This window comes from Desmodus rotundus, chromosome 7 (genome assembly GCF_022682495.2).
Source record: "Desmodus rotundus isolate HL8 chromosome 7, HLdesRot8A.1, whole genome shotgun sequence".
Lineage (NCBI taxonomy): Eukaryota > Metazoa > Chordata > Mammalia > Chiroptera > Phyllostomidae > Desmodus > Desmodus rotundus.
In genome coordinates this window covers 55,401,041-55,419,745 of record NC_071393.1, presented here as the reverse complement: position 1 = coordinate 55,419,745, position 18,705 = coordinate 55,401,041, and the positions used below count along the sequence as shown (strand labels likewise).

The 18,705-nt window shown below is 37.8% G+C and overlaps 1 protein-coding gene and 1 non-coding gene across 2 annotated transcripts in view; one reads left to right on the top strand and one right to left on the bottom strand.

The window, feature by feature from the left end:
• NUBPL (NUBP iron-sulfur cluster assembly factor, mitochondrial) overlaps positions 1 to 18,705 on the top strand; it is a 237,786-nt gene that overhangs the window by 174,015 nt on the left and 45,066 nt on the right. Inside the window, exon 7 of the mRNA XM_024551342.3 lies at positions 7,627 to 7,720. Coding sequence (XP_024407110.2) covers positions 7,627 to 7,720 — 94 coding nt within the window. The remainder of the gene's footprint in view (positions 1 to 7,626; positions 7,721 to 18,705) is intronic.
• Positions 11,042 to 11,101, bottom strand: LOC112296626 (U7 small nuclear RNA). Its single transcript, XR_002973950.1, has one exon. It is a non-coding gene; the product is annotated as a U7 small nuclear RNA (small nuclear RNA).

The window sequence follows — 18,705 nt, the reverse complement described above, 5'->3', positions numbered from 1 at the left end:
AGCAGGACCCTAGAGAACCTAGAGAGATGTTCCCATAATTAACTGAAATATTTTTACTTTTGTGTTGGCATCATTTCTATATTGTAAGGTTTTACTCTTTCAGCTGTACTTTGGATTTGCATGGGCATCTGTGGGCTGGCCTGGGAAGTGGATAATCTTTGAATATTATTTCAGCCCTGGCCAGGTGGCTCAGTTGGTTGGAGCATTGTCCTGTATACCAAAAGGTTGTGGGTTCAGTCCCCAGTTGGGGCACATATGGGAGGCAACTGATTGATATTTGTCTGTCACATTGATATTTCTCTCTCTCCCCTTCTCTCTCAAAAGTCAATAAACATATCCTCAGTTGAGGATTAAATAAATGTAAATATATATAAAATATAAATATATGTAATATATTTATAATGTGTGTGTGTGTGTGTATGTGTGTGTATATATATATAAAATTTCAGAAACTAGTTGCGGAGTTACTGAAGATTGACCCATGTATCAGCTCTTGGAGAGGAAGTCCTTTGTGAATGGATGCTGTCTCCAGGTTGTCAGGACCAGTGTGCTCTATTCCTCTGCTAGAACAGCTAAGGATCTGAGATGATGATGATAGATTGAAAGATAGAATAAAATTTCTCTTTTCTGTCTCAAAACATTACTACTGTCACTTGGTTGGTAGTGCCTTTGACGGGATTGTTCAAGTAGTCTAGCCCTCCACCCTCCTGCCCTTTTTCCTATAGAAAGGAATACATTTGAAAATGGATTAGAGAACTTTATAGTCTGAAAAGAAAAAGAAAATATTAGAGAAGAACATTTACATGATTGTAACTTTTATGATGTGTTCTCATTTTATAACTGGGTCAGCCCTTATCAAAACCATCTCAAAGATAAATTTATGTTGTTGCATCATTTATTTCCACAAGTCAGTAGGCCATCAACTCAGGTAGAAATTTTTGTTACTCAGATTTTTATTTTGGTATTTATATTTAAATAATTTCACCTTTCTAGCAATTTTCTTCTTGCCATCAAAGTGAAATGTTGCATGATTTTATGAATAGCCCACTGTGCAGAGCAAAAACTATGGTTTAAACTTAAACAAAAACACTTCATGTTCTATGTTAGATTTATACTGTATATAAAAGGTGCCTCACATGGAAAAATTTTTATAAGTATAATATAATTGTAGGGTGCAACTTGACTCATAGAATCGCTCAGTGGATGTTGATTGAACACTGTTGTGGTATTTTGGAGGGGATTGGATGTGGAGAGGGAGTCCAGAAATACACAAAGAATGGTCTCTTCTGTCAGGGAGCTCACATGAAGTTGTGGAGATAGTTATTTATAAAAATAATCACTCTTGAATTCTTAGAGCTTGAAAACCCATTCAAATCCTGGAGTTAGTTGATTAAAAAATTTTAGGAGCTTTGTAATTTGCCTGACAAATTTGCCATGGGTCTGAGACAAGGTTAGCTGCATCTTTTATGCCGGTAGTCGCATGATTTCATGTCTGGGATTCCAAGCAGAGCACAAGTACTGTTCTGTTTGCTGTTAGTATAGGTCTGTGCCTAACTGGGGTTGGAGAACTAGGAAGTCAGGGACAGATGGCAGAAATTAGGTGTGAAATAGACACAACAGATATAATGCCAGAGTCAGACACAAGGACAGTATTTTGAGATCCACTAATTACGAGTCAGGTAGTCATAAGAGTCAAAACCCACACTATTCAGTCAGAAATTAAAAGCAGATAGGAGGGAAAGAGGCGATGTCTGGCCCAGCCCTACTTCCTTTAAGAATGTGCTCTATCACTTGTGGAATGTTCTATGCACTGTATGAAGGAGCTGCCTGGATATAGCCCACTTTTAAATTATTTAATCTACATTTTGCCCCGTTTCTCCTGCTTCATATTTCTTGATTTGTTCCTTAGTTGCACCTTTTTCTTTCCCCTAGAAATTTAATTCTTCCTGGCTACTACTTTGGCTCTAGCAGGCTGTAGCTCTGCCTCTCTTGGCAATGATTTTCCTCCCTGACTCCCCAGGCCCAGGGGCCACCCCTACTGATATTACTTTCACCTGGCTCACATTGACCTTGCTAGCTGACCTGAGATGACGGGGACACTCTGCCTTGGCTTTGGAGAAGAGTATAGTAACTCTGTGGTATTTAAACATGGCTGTATAGTGCTGACGATGGAAACCGGTACCCTGGAGGGTGGCTGCGCAAACCGCTTGAGCCAGCTGAGGAGCCAAAAATGGAATGCATCTGTGGGCCCCTTCTTTTCAATACTTGCAACTCAGCCTGTTTGCACTTGTGCTTCCAGCATCCTATGAAGTGAGGTTTTTTCTCATTCATAGCACCGCACCGTAACTGATGTCCAGAAAAAGACAAATGACCGTATCTGCTCAAATGTTAGATATACCTTTATTTCCCAGTAATTTCTCAGAAAAGAAGAAATTGCCTTTGTTTGAGTCTTTGAGTTACTCTCAGATTATCAGGCATTATTTGGAATATAAGATATAAAATATTATTTGGTGGAGACATATTAGCCTAAAATTACCCAATCAGTGCTAGTTTGGAATATTTTTCCCTTCATAAGGTTGACAAAAAAGAAACAAAAATAACAGAGATTTAGTAATCAGTTTTGGTGGCATAACCTTTAAGCACTGGATGTATTAATAAACAAAGTGAAAGAACAATTTAATATACCTTTGTGGATATTAGATTCTGGTTTTTGTTTTATTTTCTACTTGTAAACTGGACTGCATCCTGAATTCTTCTAGCCTCCTTCAATATCTGCCTATGATTCTCAAAATGTGTTTCTAATTTTTCTCCCATCCTTTGACTAGAAACCATTGAGAACTAAAATTGCCTTTTTCCAAAGCCGTGCAAGCTAAAGATGGACAACTTGATATAAAATTCAGAAAATCACCACAACAGTTCATGCTTAAGTAATCTCAGGAATCGATGCTGTGAAAGCTACCCAGGGAGTTTACCTGAGAACATCGGCACAGCCACTTCAAACTACAAATGCTTGCAGCCTTACAACTAGAAATCTTGACCGACAGCCTTACAAACTCAGAAGCTGGGTTGTAATTTGCTATGATTATTACCCTTTGTTTTCATAGACATATCTCTCACTAAGTACCTGATATTATGGAATTTAACCTGTACAGTCAGGCTTTTGGCCGCCTCTACTGCTTAAGCTCTGAGTATTCAACGGATCACGGTAGAGCCCTCGGCACGTGGGTTGCTTAGACAGCAGGATGGCTTTAGGTCGCTAGCTGGGCACACAAGGACAGCTCTGTGCAGTGGCGAGTGCAGCACGCCTGCTATGACGCCGCCAACAAAACGGTGGCTGCGACTGGCAGGCCCTGGATTTCTCTTAGCTGAACAAGGTGGATATGTACTGTTATCAGTTCCTCGTGTTGTACGTGGATAAACAATACGGAACAAGTAGAAGTCATTGTCTTTAAGATATACAACCAAGCTAAACGGTTACACTTATTTGGGAAAGCCCACTCCGACTCCCAGGAGATCTGCAATCCTCACTAGGTTCCTCCCCCTCTTAGGATCTCTTGCTGCTATGCTTTTAGTGCACATCTTTGGGCCTTGCCTCCTGAGCTGCCTAGTTTCTTTGTCTGTAAAAGACTTGAGGCAAACTACAGATGATGGTAACCCAGGGATATGAGTGGTTGGAGTTACAGCCGGGAGACATTAGGCCTACTTGAAGCTAGCTAGGGAAAGGTTTCAGTTCTGTAACAGAGCCCCTGACAATAACCACTGGCAGCTTGAAAAAGTTGCAGAAGACAGACCTGCAAACCCTCAGTGCCCTTCAAGAATGAGGAGAAAGAACAGAAAAGGGGGGAATTTGTTACCCCACCATAAGCCTACATGACCTGACTAAAACCCCTACCTCGCCTTAACTCTGTTCACCTGAGAAACAAGATGGCCTGCAGTTAGTATCGCTCTCCCCAGAAGGAAGAGTTAGAATGGGCTGAGACCAACATCACCAAACTCACCTCCAGGCGACTCCACCCTTTTTATATCCACAGAGCATCTCTGAACTACCTGGGTAGCTCCACTTGTAGACTGATCCTTTGAGTTTGGAGCCTGAGAGGGAGTTGAGAAGGTTTTTCTGGAAGTGGGGTTACCACAAGGCTAATAAAACTTAAGCTCAGGGTTCCACACTTGCTGGTTGCAGTCAGGAAGCATTTCTACATAAGCATTTCAGTTCAAGTGATCTTAGAGACAGGAATTTGAATCTCTAAGTCTCCAACATTTTATGGTGATTTCACATTCCAAATAAATATTTACTTTTATACCTTATTTTGCATTTCTAATTTTGTATTCTTATTCTTAGAGAAGACTTCACAAATTGCATATGCTTTGGGCCACACAAAATCTGGACCTGCCACTGGATTTTACTAAATGAGCAACTTGGGTGTTTTGCTAGTACATGTTTCCCTACATTAAGTACCGCAGTTTGTACGAGTAAACTAACACTAAGTAGAATCACAGGGGTGTCCAACCTTTTGGCAACTCTGGGCCACACTGGAAGAAGAAGAGTTGTCTTGGGCCACACATTAAAAACACAAACACTAATCTCATAATATTTTAAGTAAATTTACGATTTTGTGTTGGGTTGCATTCATAGCTGTCCTGGGCTGCATGTGGCCTATGGACTCCGGGTTGGACACCCCTGAGGAAAGAATCCCAAATAATTCTAAAATCAATGCTTTGATGACTCTTTTTTAAGAGAACTGAAACTTCTGGCAACCAATATATTTCAATGTTAGTATTAATAAATGCTGTAAAACTGGAACTCGGATACTGATGTCAGTTCAGTTCGGTGCAAGGCAGCAAGCCTTTGTGGAATGCCTGCTGTGCGTGAGGAGATTTAGGGCCTGGTTCTTTTTTTCAAATAGCTTAAATTCAGTTTAAGAGTCATTTGAAATTAATTGCCTTAACAGTGAAGTATTTTTAGCTCCTGGGACCCTTAATAACAGTTAGTTGTCTTTTAAGAAATTGGAGCCATGATAAATGTGATTAAATACCAAGGAACAACAATGATACATTGTCGGTACCAGTCATTTGATGTTCTCTGGAACAGAGACTTGTCAGCCTGCCAGGGCTAGTAGTTTCAGTGCAGAGGATACAAAATGAAAAGTATTCTTTATCTTTTTTTGTAGATTGTTCCATAGATTATGGTCATGGATAACTTTGAGGTAACTATTTTTTAAACCAAGAAACCCTATTTTGAAAATGATCTATTTTATGTTCATTTCATCATTCTCTTAAAATGTGTCATTAAAGAAGTATTTGGGTTTGAGAAATATCATAGAATTCCTAACAGACAAGTCACTATATGATGTGAGATACTGTAAATGTTCCAAAGAAAAACAAAGTCCGAGGAGGAGAGAGATGGATGTTGCGGGGCGGGGGGTGAGGGGTGCTGTTTTAGAAAGGCCGCACTGTCTTCCGAGCTATACCTTGAGTGTGTCAAGCATAACTCCATTGTAGGGCCTTTACGATTGCTATTGCCTCTGCCTGGAATGAATTCCTTCAGATACCTGCACCAGTTATTCTCTCACTTCACTCAGGGCCCTGACCACCCCGTCTGAAGGGTCACCTTCCACCATTCTGTTTCTCCCCCTGCTCTTCAAGTACCCTTCACCATCTGACCGTGGACACTAAGGAGACTCAAAGAAATTCTTTGATGAATCCTTTGCTATCTGAACTCCCACTACTTGTATTTTGAAATTCTGGAATTGAAAAGATTTTAAAATATTTCTTGCTGTTTGATCTGGACATCTGAATCAGTCCCCAAATAATTTTGTATAGTAAGGGATACTTGTTCTCTTCATAGCATCTGACTTGTTTGTCTTTCTGCTTGTCCGTCTGTCTCCCTCACTAAAATGTTGGCTTCATGGTGGCTGGGACTTTGTTTTGTTCACTGCCCTATCCCCGTCACCTGGAGAGTGCCTGGCACCTAACTGAGTCTCAATAAATATGTAAATGTGTTACTACATGAATGAATCTGTTAGACCCAATATCATCTAAACTTTAATTTAAAAAAATATATGACTATGTGGAAAAGGCTTATTTGACATTATTGTTTTAAGAAGCAAGATAGGAGATTATATACATTTATGTTAAAAAAATTCTTGAACCTTTGCATGGGTTCATTTATTCATTCATTCCTTGAAAGAATAGTTATTAAGCATCTACAGTGTGTCCATTCTGTGTGGGGCATTCTAATTCAGCTACAGTTTCATGAAAAGACAGATCACGAAACAACAGTAAATGACTACGACCCTTTCCCTCATCACTGCTCTCTGACTTTGTTGATGTTCATTCAGTTTCTGACATTTGCTAACCTTTTTCCTTTGTGCAGGTTATTTCATAATGTGCTTAATATGTGTCTCCCTCTTTATCATAAATTCTGTGAGGCTAGAGACCATGATACCATTTAATTATCAATACCTAGCTCAATGCCTCATATATGGTAGGTACTCAATAAACATTTGTTGAGTGAGTGAGTGACTGACTGAATGAATGAATGTACGAATAGGAGAAGTACAAGTGGGACACCATATCTAATAGAAGTTAGGGGAAGTAAATTTCAAGCTGGGATCTGAAGAATGAGGAGGCATTAGCAAGTGAAGAAGACCAAGCAGAGTTCTCTGGAGCTTAAGCTCTGACTTTGTCCTAAAAGCAATAGAAGAGTTTTAAATAAAAAGTGACTATCAGACTTGTATTTTAGATAGACCATTTTTCATTGGTATTAGGAACAGGCTAGACAGGCAGTGCTGGAGCAGAAACTGGTTCAGAGGCTTTAGAGGAAGATGGTTGTGGCCTCCATTGGGTTCTGACAATAGGGAAGAGAGAAGTAGATACATTGGGGAGATTTTTAGAAGGTAAAATATAAGTGACTGGATCAGTGAGGGAAAGGAAGGAATGGAAAATAATTCCAAGCTTCTCCCTTTGGCAACTGAGAGGATCCTAGGCCCGCCATTCACTGAGGCTGGGGACTCGGAGAAACTGTATGAGGAAAAGGAGCCTGGGCACCCTTGAGACCTGTCTAAATTGAGGCTGAACCTTAAGGACTTGGTTATATAGCTGGATTTTCTAGACATGGATACTTAGGAAAATGCATGGAAAGAAACAATCAAGATACTGTATTATTGGAACTCATATCTCTAAAATTTTCTTGCTGTTAACTTCAGGTTTTCATTTTTTTGTGTGTTTTATAAAGGAAAAATAATAAACTTTGAAAACTTCTATTAGTATCTTCCACAGAAAATGCTGAGGCTTTTGTCCAAAGTACAAAAAGCCAAGGCTTTCTTGGGTTAAATATGGGCTGTTCCCAATGAAAATAAATGGTTGGTCCTGAATGGAAGCCCGTTGTGAAATGGGTTCACCGTTTGTGTATACGCATAGTGGGGAGGAGGACGCCATTTGGAAATTTAACCTTCTTCAGAGGTCTGCTAGAGTCAGGGACTGTCTCTTATTCATTCTTGTATTTACCTTTCACATAATATCCTCAGCACAGTCCCTGGCTTTTGGTAATAGCTCAAGTGAAAGCTGTCATTTATTTCTACTGCAGTTGTTATACAGTGATGTTATTTGTGTCATCTTGATTTTTAGGTAGATTGGGGTCAACTGGACTATTTAGTTGTTGACATGCCACCAGGTACCGGAGATGTGCAGTTATCGGTCTCACAGAATGTTCCCATTTCAGGTAAATCTTAAAGTTTGAAGTGATTCGTGCTGTCTTTGATGGTGTGCTGCTTGCTGCCTTACAGGGAAACAAACTTCATGACAGGCAAACATGTTTATATCTTAATAAAACATGATCATTTATAAGTTTTCCTGCAGAGATCAGGTTCATAAATTAAATTTTTCAAACTGTTATCAGATGGTTGTTTTCAAAAGCACGAAGACACTTGAGGTGGTGATGTAAATCTGTGTTCTGGGGGAGCAGTAGTATTCAGGTAGGACTTGGCGATTTGGGCTCCGCAGCTGTCCGGCACTTACAGCACAGTGCCTGATGCGTGCTGAGTAGTAAGTAAATACTTACTGAGTGCGTACTCCTGAGTGAGGATATAATTAGGAAAATCTGGGGTAAATTTAACTGTGGAAAAGTTCTATATTCTGCTAATTATTTAATGTTAAAGTCAAGAGAGCAATAAATACATTAGCTTACTTTGAATACACAGTACTTCATTACAGTAGGGGATATCTTTTTTATGACATGGAATTTCATAGTCAGTTTTTATGTTAACTCTGTTTTTAAGTGAATCTTACCTAGATTCCACTGAGGAAGTATTTGTGAATCTCTCTTATATATGAGGACTTTTAGAAAGATAATGGAATATTTAAATGTCTTTGCAAATCAGTTATTTATTGGTAATAAATAACCAAGCAATATCATTGACATTTAATCATCAAAAGGTTTAGAATCTATGTTTTTGACAACATATACACATTGTTTGGAAATATCAATATAGCATATTAATATGAACATTTTTTATGTTTAAATATGTTTGTAACCTAATGGAGTCAGACTTTTTCTTTAGTGAAGCAAGCTCTGAAGTATGAGTTGGGAGTAGAGCGAAGTACCATAGGAAAATAATTCTTCCTCTTTATAATCAGTGTATTATATGGCCTACTTTTTCTTTTTTTAAGTAGTTTTGAGACTTTTATAGTTTTCAGTCTTAAGAATACTCACTAAATGTTTATTGAATAAAATGTGTTCCTGACACTTAGAAATGCTTATTGCAGCTATCCAAAATGCTTATATTATTCGTGTGGATAATACACTGATAACTTGGACTAAATTATCATTTCTTTCCTGAGTTGTGACTTGGTACCTTGAAAAAATTTAATTTGCTTCACACAGATAAACCTAAGTGCCCAAGCAATTTACCTTTGTTTACCCAGACAAAAGCTCGTCTGTTTGGACAGGATTTATGATTGTATCGCCCTGTTTTAATTTGTGCTTGTGCTCCAAAACCAACAACGTGCAGACTGGGGTTAAAATTTGCTTCTCCTTTGAGGATTTCTTTCTTATATCCTAAAATTTAACCAATGTATTTCTTATTCCTTTCATCTGAGGAAGAGTTTGCCTTGTGCCAGATGATTAATGTTATATGAGAATAAAAAGTTGTATTTTTTATTGCAGTAAAATATACATGAACATTTAGCGGCCTTAAGTGCATTCACATTGTTGTGCACTCACCACCACCATCCGTCGGCTGAACCTTCCATCCTCCCAACCTGGAACCGAGCCCGTTAAATACTAACTTGCAATTCCCTCCGCCCCTTAGCCCCTGGCAACCATGATTCTCCTCTCAGAAACTGTTTATTATTAAGATGAGAGAATGAGGTAATTATATGAGAAAACATTAATTTAAAATATTGCATTAAATAAAAACCTCGCATTGATTTTATCATTTATTAATAACATTTTAAACCAACAAATATTTCTCTCAATATATAGGTGGATGCTAGGCTCTGTAGAGGATCCAACAATAATTATATCACATCTTTCCCTAGACTAGGGTTCCATACCTTCTATGAGTCCCAGATCTTTTTTTATTTTTTATTTGTTTTTACCCTCACCTGAGGACATACCCATTGATTTTAAAGAGAGGGAGGAGAGAGAGAAACAGCAATCGGTTACTTCCCATATGAGCCCCAACTGAGGACTGAACCTGTAACCTAGGCGTGTTCCCTGACTGGGAAATGAATCTATGACCTTTTGGTTTATGGGACGATGCTCCAACCAACTGAGCCACATCACCTAGGACAAATCGTATGTTCCCCAACCAGGGATTGAACCAGCTGCCTAGGTATGTGCCCTGACCGCAAAAAGAACCCCCAACATTTGGGTGAACAGGCTGATCCTCCAACCAAGCCACACCAGCCAGGGTTCTCAGACCCTTTTTGAGAATTTGATGAATATGTGCATTTTCTCCAGGAAAAGGTATTTGTACCTCAGAAACACTACTTTTTTGTATAATTTCAGGAGGCTCACTGTCCTCAGTTTTAAAACCCCAGCTCTAAGAGACAGAGCAAGGGGAAGGGCAGGGGGAGGGAGTAGCGGGTAAGAAAAGAACATGGATAACTACAATGCAGAGAATGAGAAGTGCTATGAGAGATATGGGGGATCAGGGAAGAAGAGATCATGGGTTTGAGGGGAATTGTAAAACACTTCATGGAGTTGAGCCTTAAAGAATAATATGATACATTGTAGAGCATTCAAGATAGAATACCTGGTCTGCTGTAGACAGGTATACAAAAACATACCTGGTCTGCTTTGCTTTTTCTTGGCCTACCTAAGGGGAAGAAATTGAGAATGAAATTTCTAGTGTTCTATATTTCTATTATGGAAATTTAGCATACATTTCAACTCCCAAATCTGGTCCATTAAAAAAAAATAGGGACAAGTACTATAGATGCTTTTGCAAATACACAAATTTAGTTATTATTGGACTATGAAAATAAAATTATTGTTTCATAAATTTTCTAAATTAAAAAAATGAACATGTATATTTTTATAATTTAAAAAGTAAGTAGCACTAATTCTTTAAGGATAGTAAATTTCTCTATAAATTGGTGATGATTATTTATTATTAATAACTGCCATTTAATGATAGCCTTTCATTTATTAATTGTTACTTATTTATTTGAATTATTTTATTTTATTTTTAGAGGGGAGGGGACAGAGGAGGAGAGGGGGAGAAACATCAATATGTGGTTGCCTGTCACGCGCCCCCTCCTGGGGACCTGGCCTTCAACCCAAGCATGTGCCCTGACTGGGAATCAAACTGGAGACCCTTTGGTTCACAGGCTGGCACTCAATCCCCTGAGCCACATCAGCCAGGGCAGCCATGTATTAATTTTTTAATTAGCACAAGTGTTTCTCTATTTTCTTAAATCATTGAAAGATTAAGTAACTCTCCCAAGCTCACACAGTTGCAGTCAGTCATAGCTGAGGTTCATGTTCTTAACCTTTACATCAAACTGCCCTCATACAAGACCCAACTCTATTTGACTGATTGGTTTTGTGAGAACCAAAAGACCTACTAGACAAATTCAAGAAGTGCTATAAGCACTGACTCATTGGTTTTCTGAGTTCAGTTCTAGTCCATTCAAACCCATATATGTTGAAATTACTGTAATCTAGGTAATCTCTGATAAAAATAAACTTGTCTATGAATATGCCTAAACCCGGGCACCTTTATATGATGAGTATACAACCAACTGTCTGCATCGGTGTTTACTATATTCAGGGTTTCCTTTCCTTTCCTTTTTCTTTTTTGACTCTTAAGAGATTACTTTGGGCCTCTTTAACTCATACATTCAAGAGGTCTGGAGGTGGTCCATAAGCAATCTCCTTTGACATTTAGGAGTAGAGCCCCAAATGATTCTTGGAAAAACCAATATTATCTTTGGGCTGATCATACTGGTCTTGGGCATTCGGCTAGTTTCCAGGCACACTGGCTCTCAGTATGGAATCGCAGCTGTTGTTGTAAAAAAAAAAAAACAAACCAGCAACTGTGTTTCATGTCAATGTTAAAATTAATATTGATGAAAACACTAGATTGTCCATGGTGAAACATATATTAATTTTGTAACTAGAAGAAATAGCAAAAAATAAATGTATCCTGCCAAAAAGGATGTGAGGGGGAGTTGGCTGGGGTGCATGTGATTGTGTCTGTGTGTGTCTTTGTTAAAGGCTTTGTTCCTGAGGTTTGGTTTTATTCAGGCCTGTGTCATTTCACAGCTAACATATCTAAGAAAATACCAAAATTGAGTTAGTTCCCTGGACTTAGAGGGAAGCATACTGACCAAGAGTTTCTGGCCCTGTTTGAATCATGGCTTTCATCAATTTATATAATCTAGAGCAATATATGAGCATCATGTCTGCCTTTCTAGGCCTCAGTGAGTTATCTACTCTATAATTATGAACCTGACTTTCCTTTCCTCTTACCATTGACTTTAGAATTCCTTATACTCTATGTGCTAGCTTTTCCTATGCCCCATATATCATCAACCATGTAAGTTTTTTAGACTCCCATTTGAATTCCCTGGATTTGACTTCCCCGTCCTTCCCACTAACTTTCACATAACCTGGGATCTTCTCCCCCAAATTTTATGTACTCACTGCCCCCTCTCTCTTCCCTTTACTTTCCAAAGTCTTTGTCTTTACACGCATTTGACCCTCACTTAGAATGTCTTTCCTCCCCAGTCAGTGGGTACCCGAGTCCAGCATACCTTTCATTTCAAATATCTACTCCTTGTTATCTTCTGCAAACCCCCAGTTAGAAATCATTTCTCCCTTTTTGGAATTCACGTAGAATTTTATTTGGATCTTCTCATGTTCTCCATTCAAAACCTGCAAAACTGTGTTGTCTCCTGTACCAGACCGTCACTCCCTGGAGCGCCAAGTTCATTTATTTTTGTATGTCTCACAGTGCCAAACTCAGTGCCTTCCTGTAACCACTCAGGAAATGTTGAATTAATGAATGTTTTATCTGTGTGTGTGTATTATCTTCCCAGCTTGGCTGTAAGATGCTTGAAAGCAAGAATTTTTTCTTATTCATCATAGTATTTCTTAGAGTACTTTGGACAATGGGTTTTGCAGTTCATATTGTTTGAATGAATGACAAGGCTAGCTGACTAGTTCTCACTGTTATGTGAACAGATTTGTCCCTCCTTATCTTTCTTACCATCCTGCTAACTCATTCCTGTGGTCTCTCTGACCCCACCTGCTTTTACTCAGGAGTTTTTACTATGTATAGGTTAAAGAAAGCATTTATTTAAAAACATGCATTTTTAAGTCACTCTCCCTTTGAGAGAAAAAGACATTTCCGTTTATATATATTTATGCTATTATTTTTCCTGTGCTATATATAATATCTTTGTAGTGAGTTGCTATCTTTTAGTATTAACTTTATTTTGGTTTCTGAGATATTTATGCATGTTAGCACTTGCTATTTGGTTTCATGCAGGCTCTGTATTAAATTACTAGTGAGAATCACTAGCATTATTCCATTGTAAGATAATAAGAAATTCTCCTTTTTACTTGTAAGGATGTTTAGCCAGATACCACTCACCTCTCTGACTTTTTATCCTAACCTGTGGAACACCTGACTATCCCACAGACTTATAAGGATCAAATGAGAGAATGAATTTAAAAGCTGCATGTAAATATATGACATTTTTTAGAAAATAATTGAAAACTTTGAGTTTTTGGGGGGGTGGTGGTGAAATGTTATGGATTAGAAAGAACCTTTATATCCACTTTGCATTTCTCCAAGCCATCTTGAGAATGAAATTAAATGTTTTATACTTGGAAAGAGACATCCTTTTGGAAAATTCAAGGAGACAGACCTGTACAAGCAAAAAGATCCTCTTTCTGAATGCTAATTAGCAACTTTTGTATGTGTTCCATTTTGTTCCATAGTCTGGATGACAGGCTCATTATAAGAAGAAACGTCAAAGGGAAAAAGTCATCCTCTTAGATGTAATAAAACGTTGTGTAGCAACAAAACTGATAAATGTGTTGACAGCAATATTAGTGGCTAATGATTTAAATTTGAGCTTACAGGAACTAGTGAATCATTACTTATTACAAGTACCTAGTAGTTGTAATAATGGCTAGAGGGAAAGGAGGCAGGATAGAGGATGGGAGATAACCAGTTATGTCTTTGGATTTGCTCTTGTCTTGTTGACCTTGTCAAGGGGGAAAGGCAGAGGTGTCAGTGCTGGTTTTGTTTTGTTATTTTATTTTACTACTTTTAAATTTTTTGGTGATACGGTTTGGTGACATTTTTCTTTTCTTTTTTAGTTCAGCTTATAAATTAGTTGTTGCCATGTACTGAATTGGATAGAGTCTAGGGTTGACATCTGGGTTTTTAAAAAATGCGTAGTGATAAACTCTTAGGAATTACTGAATAATAGAAGAGGATTAATATTTATTTGAAGAACGTTAAAGTTCCTTGAAATTTTTGAAAATATATACACTGTGCTAGTATTTGAATTCTAATAGATGTTACCTAAAATATTTTTTTCTTCCTTTGCTCCTCCAACTGAGGTCCTCTGTATGATTACCTAAAGACTATCTTAATTTGATTTTAACTGTTGGAATGCAATGAAGAGTTTATGCTTCACATAAAATATGTGAAGCATATTTTCTTTTTTGAGAGACTGGAGAATTTTAGTAAGTCATTTATATTAAGGTGCTGTATCAGTCAGGGTCCTGGCAGGTACGGATGACACACCTTGAGAAGAATTAACAACAGAGTTTGATGAAGGGACCAGTTACAGAGGTGTGGGCAGCATTAACGAAGCTAACAAGGGATGGTCAATTGCCCAGAGACTAATGATAGTAGGAAGTAGTCACTGTCCCTCTGCCTAAAGGGGCAAAGGAGTGAACTGTGTCAGTGCAGCCTGGCGACTGCTGAGCCATGGAAGAGAGGCTCCCTGTTGGGATCTGTGGCCACAGAGGAACACAGGTGAGGCCAGAACTCCTGCAAGGCATGGAGAAGCAGTGTGTGAGGTAGGTAATAATACTCCAACCTTTTTCACTTCCCACAGTCTCATATTTTGCTGATACCTCTTAGTGGCAGATCCCTTTAGGAAGCCAGAGGGTAAGGAAACTCTGGTGAAACAGTCCACACAGGTCAGCTACCCAGGCACTGATGGGGGCACAGAAGGGTGGAGGATGAAACAGAGCTGGGGAAGGAAAGGAAGTGTAATGTAGTTATTATCTGGGAAATACCCAGAACATCTTCTCTTCTTCATGGTCTTCATTATAATTGGGAATTAGTGGCTTGGAAGAGATGAAACAGAAGGCAAATATTTTTTTTTTGTCTCCCTCCCACCCACAAAGCAAATATTTTTGCCTCTAAATTTGCAAGCTAATAGAGACAGTAGTAGTACAATCAAATTAATGAAAATCCATACAATCACAAGGCAAAACTGTACTGTCATCAGATTTGTGAACAGAATATTTATATTGTTGGTAAGCGATGATATCAGTATATTTTATACAGTGGGGAATAGTGGATAAAGAGCTTATTTTGGTAGGATAGATTCATGAAAAAAGCTCCTCTTCACTTTATTAGGTAAAGATTGATGCAGGAATGACACTTTTGGAAAGTATTCTTAAAATAGCAGGGCAAGCACTGAGCAGTCGAGAGGGGAGCCATCAGAGCCCATTCTTTGTCCTCTCTCTCTTCCAGGGAAAAGGCAGAAATAGCACAGAAAACAGCCAGATCATCCTCGTGTGCTTCCTGTTTTCATTTCTTTCTGCTAGAGAGGGAGAAGCTACTGTATATATCAGAGTTATCAGCTACACAACATGCTAAGTATCTACGGGCTCAAGACAAGCTGCACTAGCAGACGTTTCATAATGTAGCAGGTATTACACTGTGAAAATGAGGCGATGCCCTTTCTTCCTGTCTGGGCCCTGTAGATGGGAAGAAAGCCAGAGGCCTTTTTGCCCCTCATTCATTTAAATGAGATGGAGTAGGAATTTTAAGTTAAGCCACCTTAATATTTCAGTCATTGTTCAAAGACACATTGCTTGTAGCAATGCTTGGGCCTATTGCTATAGTAACTAAATTCCTGTTCACTCATCAGAGATTCTTGAGGAAAAGCTATACAAGTCCACATTGGTATTTTCCCCTCTATCAGCATTTTGCTGGTTCTAATCAATTATCTCTTTTGTGGTAATACTCTTTGACTGCCAATTTTTACTGTTTTTATAATATGAAACCTGCATGGAGTTCGGAGGATCAGAGATATTACTGCTGTTGTTAGATAAGTGAATGACCACAAGCCATCACTTGAAGTAGTTTCCTTGCTCATCTGGTATTTGTTCTTTCAAAACTGAAGAAACATAGTTTCACTTAGATAAAGTAAATAAAATATTTTATTTTTCAAATAACTGTTTTTTCCTTTCTTAATTGTTTTTCAATTCAAAGACCAATTCTTTAAAGCTATCCAATATGAATCTTTTGGAAAACCATTAAAAACTCAAAAAGAAAATTCCTGGCTGCTTTGGATTTAAGTGCTGTAATTTTGCAGTTTATAATGACCTCAAATGGTAAAGCCAGAAGCATGCTTGTACCTTAAACGTGGAAGACAGGCCGTTACTTTGCCTAGTATTCGAAGATATTAAATCTTCAGTTGTGCTTTCAAGTTGCAGACTGAAACTTTGAAAGAGACAATTTTAGACTTCTTCCAGGTGCACTATATTTCCGTGCAAATGTTGAGTAGAGTTATAAGTAATGAATATTTGGCAAGAATAGCATGATGTAGAAGAGAGTTATTGTTTTATTCATAACATTATAAAAATTATGTACAAAATAAATTTGTTTTGTTATCCCATAAATTGTAGCCAACTGTTAAAGATTAGAATCCGTATTCCAGGGTTTTATCTTTTAGGGCACTTCTGGCACTCAGTGCGGAACTTTAGTCCTTGTTAGATTGGAATCAAATTTAAAGATTAAATATCATACCATTGGCTAATGAACAACAATGTTTCCAAATGTGATTTAAGAAGAAATAAACTTTTCAGGGCTCTTATATTTAGGTCAAACATATATTGGTTTGGCCAAAAAATCCATGATGTTTAATCCATATGATGGCTCTAGTAGTGCTCAGTTGTCTTCAACTTCATTCAAAACAATTTTTTTAGGTTGTATTGTGACAGCTGTCATATCAGCATGCATTTTTTTTTAAAAAAAAACAAAATTGGTGAATTTTTGTGCAGCCATTTTAATATTTAAGATGGAAGGAAATATGCACCATTTTCAGCATATTATGCTTATTTCAAGAAAGGTAAAAATGCAACTGAAATGCAAATAAAAAAGACTTGTGCAGTGTATGGAGAAGGTGCTGTGACTGATCGAATATGTCAAAAGTGGTTTGCAAAGTTTCTTTGTACTATTGACGTTTTGGCCAAATAATTATTTGCTGTGGGCTGTCTTATGCACTGGAAGATGTTTAGCAGCACCCCTGGCCCCTACCCACTAGGAGCCAATAGCAGGAGATAGCTGATGTACTCAAAATGTCCAAGTCAATAAAGTTATTGGTGAAAATGAAAAGCGTGTCTTTTGTTTTATGGTAAAAATAGTAACAGACTTTTTGGCCAACCCAATAGTACAGGTAGGATTTATGCTGTATTAGTTAACTGTTCAAAGAAATAGTCTGAGAATTAAAGACCCAGGATTTAAAAAGCTTTCCCAAATGATTCTTATATAGTCAGTGTTCACAGTCATTTTGTCTAGACCAGCTTATCTGATGTTTGAATTTCTTAGTTATGTTAGCTTTGGACGGGAGGCTTCTGAGATAGTTCATTCAGTTTTGTCTTTTAAGAATTTCTGGGCACTTCATGATATGACCGACAGCTAAAATTCCTTAATGTCTTACAGTCCAATGAATAGTATAATGGCAGTCAGATTCCTATTAAAAACTACTTTTAAATCCATTAAATATTTACATGTAGAAAAAATGCAAGTCCCATAACATGTTTGGTCATAGATGTTAGATATTTGATCAGAACCTGAAGTGTAGCTCTGAGAATGTCTTCCCACCTTAAGTATGACAGTATTTGGAAATGCAGCAAAGCTTTTCCATATAAAGTTTCGTTCTCTATTTCCTGAAATATACCTGGTTAAGTAAGTTAGGTGGTTAAGTAATTAGGGAGAAGCAGTTTTCCTCTCTGGAGTTTGCATTAGAGAAAGAATGTGTATAAAAAGGGGTGTGTTCTGTTATTAAGCAGCCTTCAGGGGTGGCTCACTGTGAGCATGGGCAGGCTGAACTATATGTGCATCTAAAAGATTTTGAAATGCAAAATATTAAATCCAAGCAAAAGAGCTTTCTGAGTTGTAGAGACATATATGTACAACAAGTAGGCTCTCCACAATGTTTACTTATCAGCATAAAGATGGGTTTAACACTGGAAAGAAGTGAAAATTTTATCTTAACTTTACTGGAAACATTAGAAGTTTGGGGAAGGGTGAGAATATGTGAGAGAGAAGAGAGAGAGAAAGAAGAGAGAGCAGAGAGCTAGTGTGAGCATGAGAGAGCTGTTTGGTTCCACCTCAAGCTCTTTAAAACCTCCCAAGTTCCCCCTTTTTTCCGGTGGTTCCTCAGTGAAAGGCAGGCTGCATAGCCCTGGTGAATTCATTGTTAACATCATTAAGGTGAGGTGATTGTAAGCTCATTACCTGTTGACTCACTTATTGAAGAGCCAATCTTTGTCCCTAAATAACAGGTATGCATCCAGATTCCTTTGATGAAATTGAATTCTTAAAGTTCCAAAGTACACTTGTTCTCTCTCACCAATGACTTTGAAATACTATGGTTTCCACTAGTTATTGTGTTTTATTAATTCTTTTTGGCAGCAATGGGCATAATTTCCTGTAACAAAATTCATTTCTAAAGTGAGCCAAATAATGATTCGTCTTTATATTAATAAAAAGATATCTCCTTTGTGACTACAGTCAATTTTCTACCCTGTTGGAATGGAGCACAGAGTCCAAAACAGTGACTCATGAAATAATTAGGTGTATTTCCTGTTAAAATAGTCTGTGGGTACATTAGAAGTGAATTTGCCTTTTAATCACATTTTACTTAATCTGATACTAATATTAGTGAACATTTCTTTATCTTATAGAAATAATGTTTCTAATTCAGGAAGTTTGG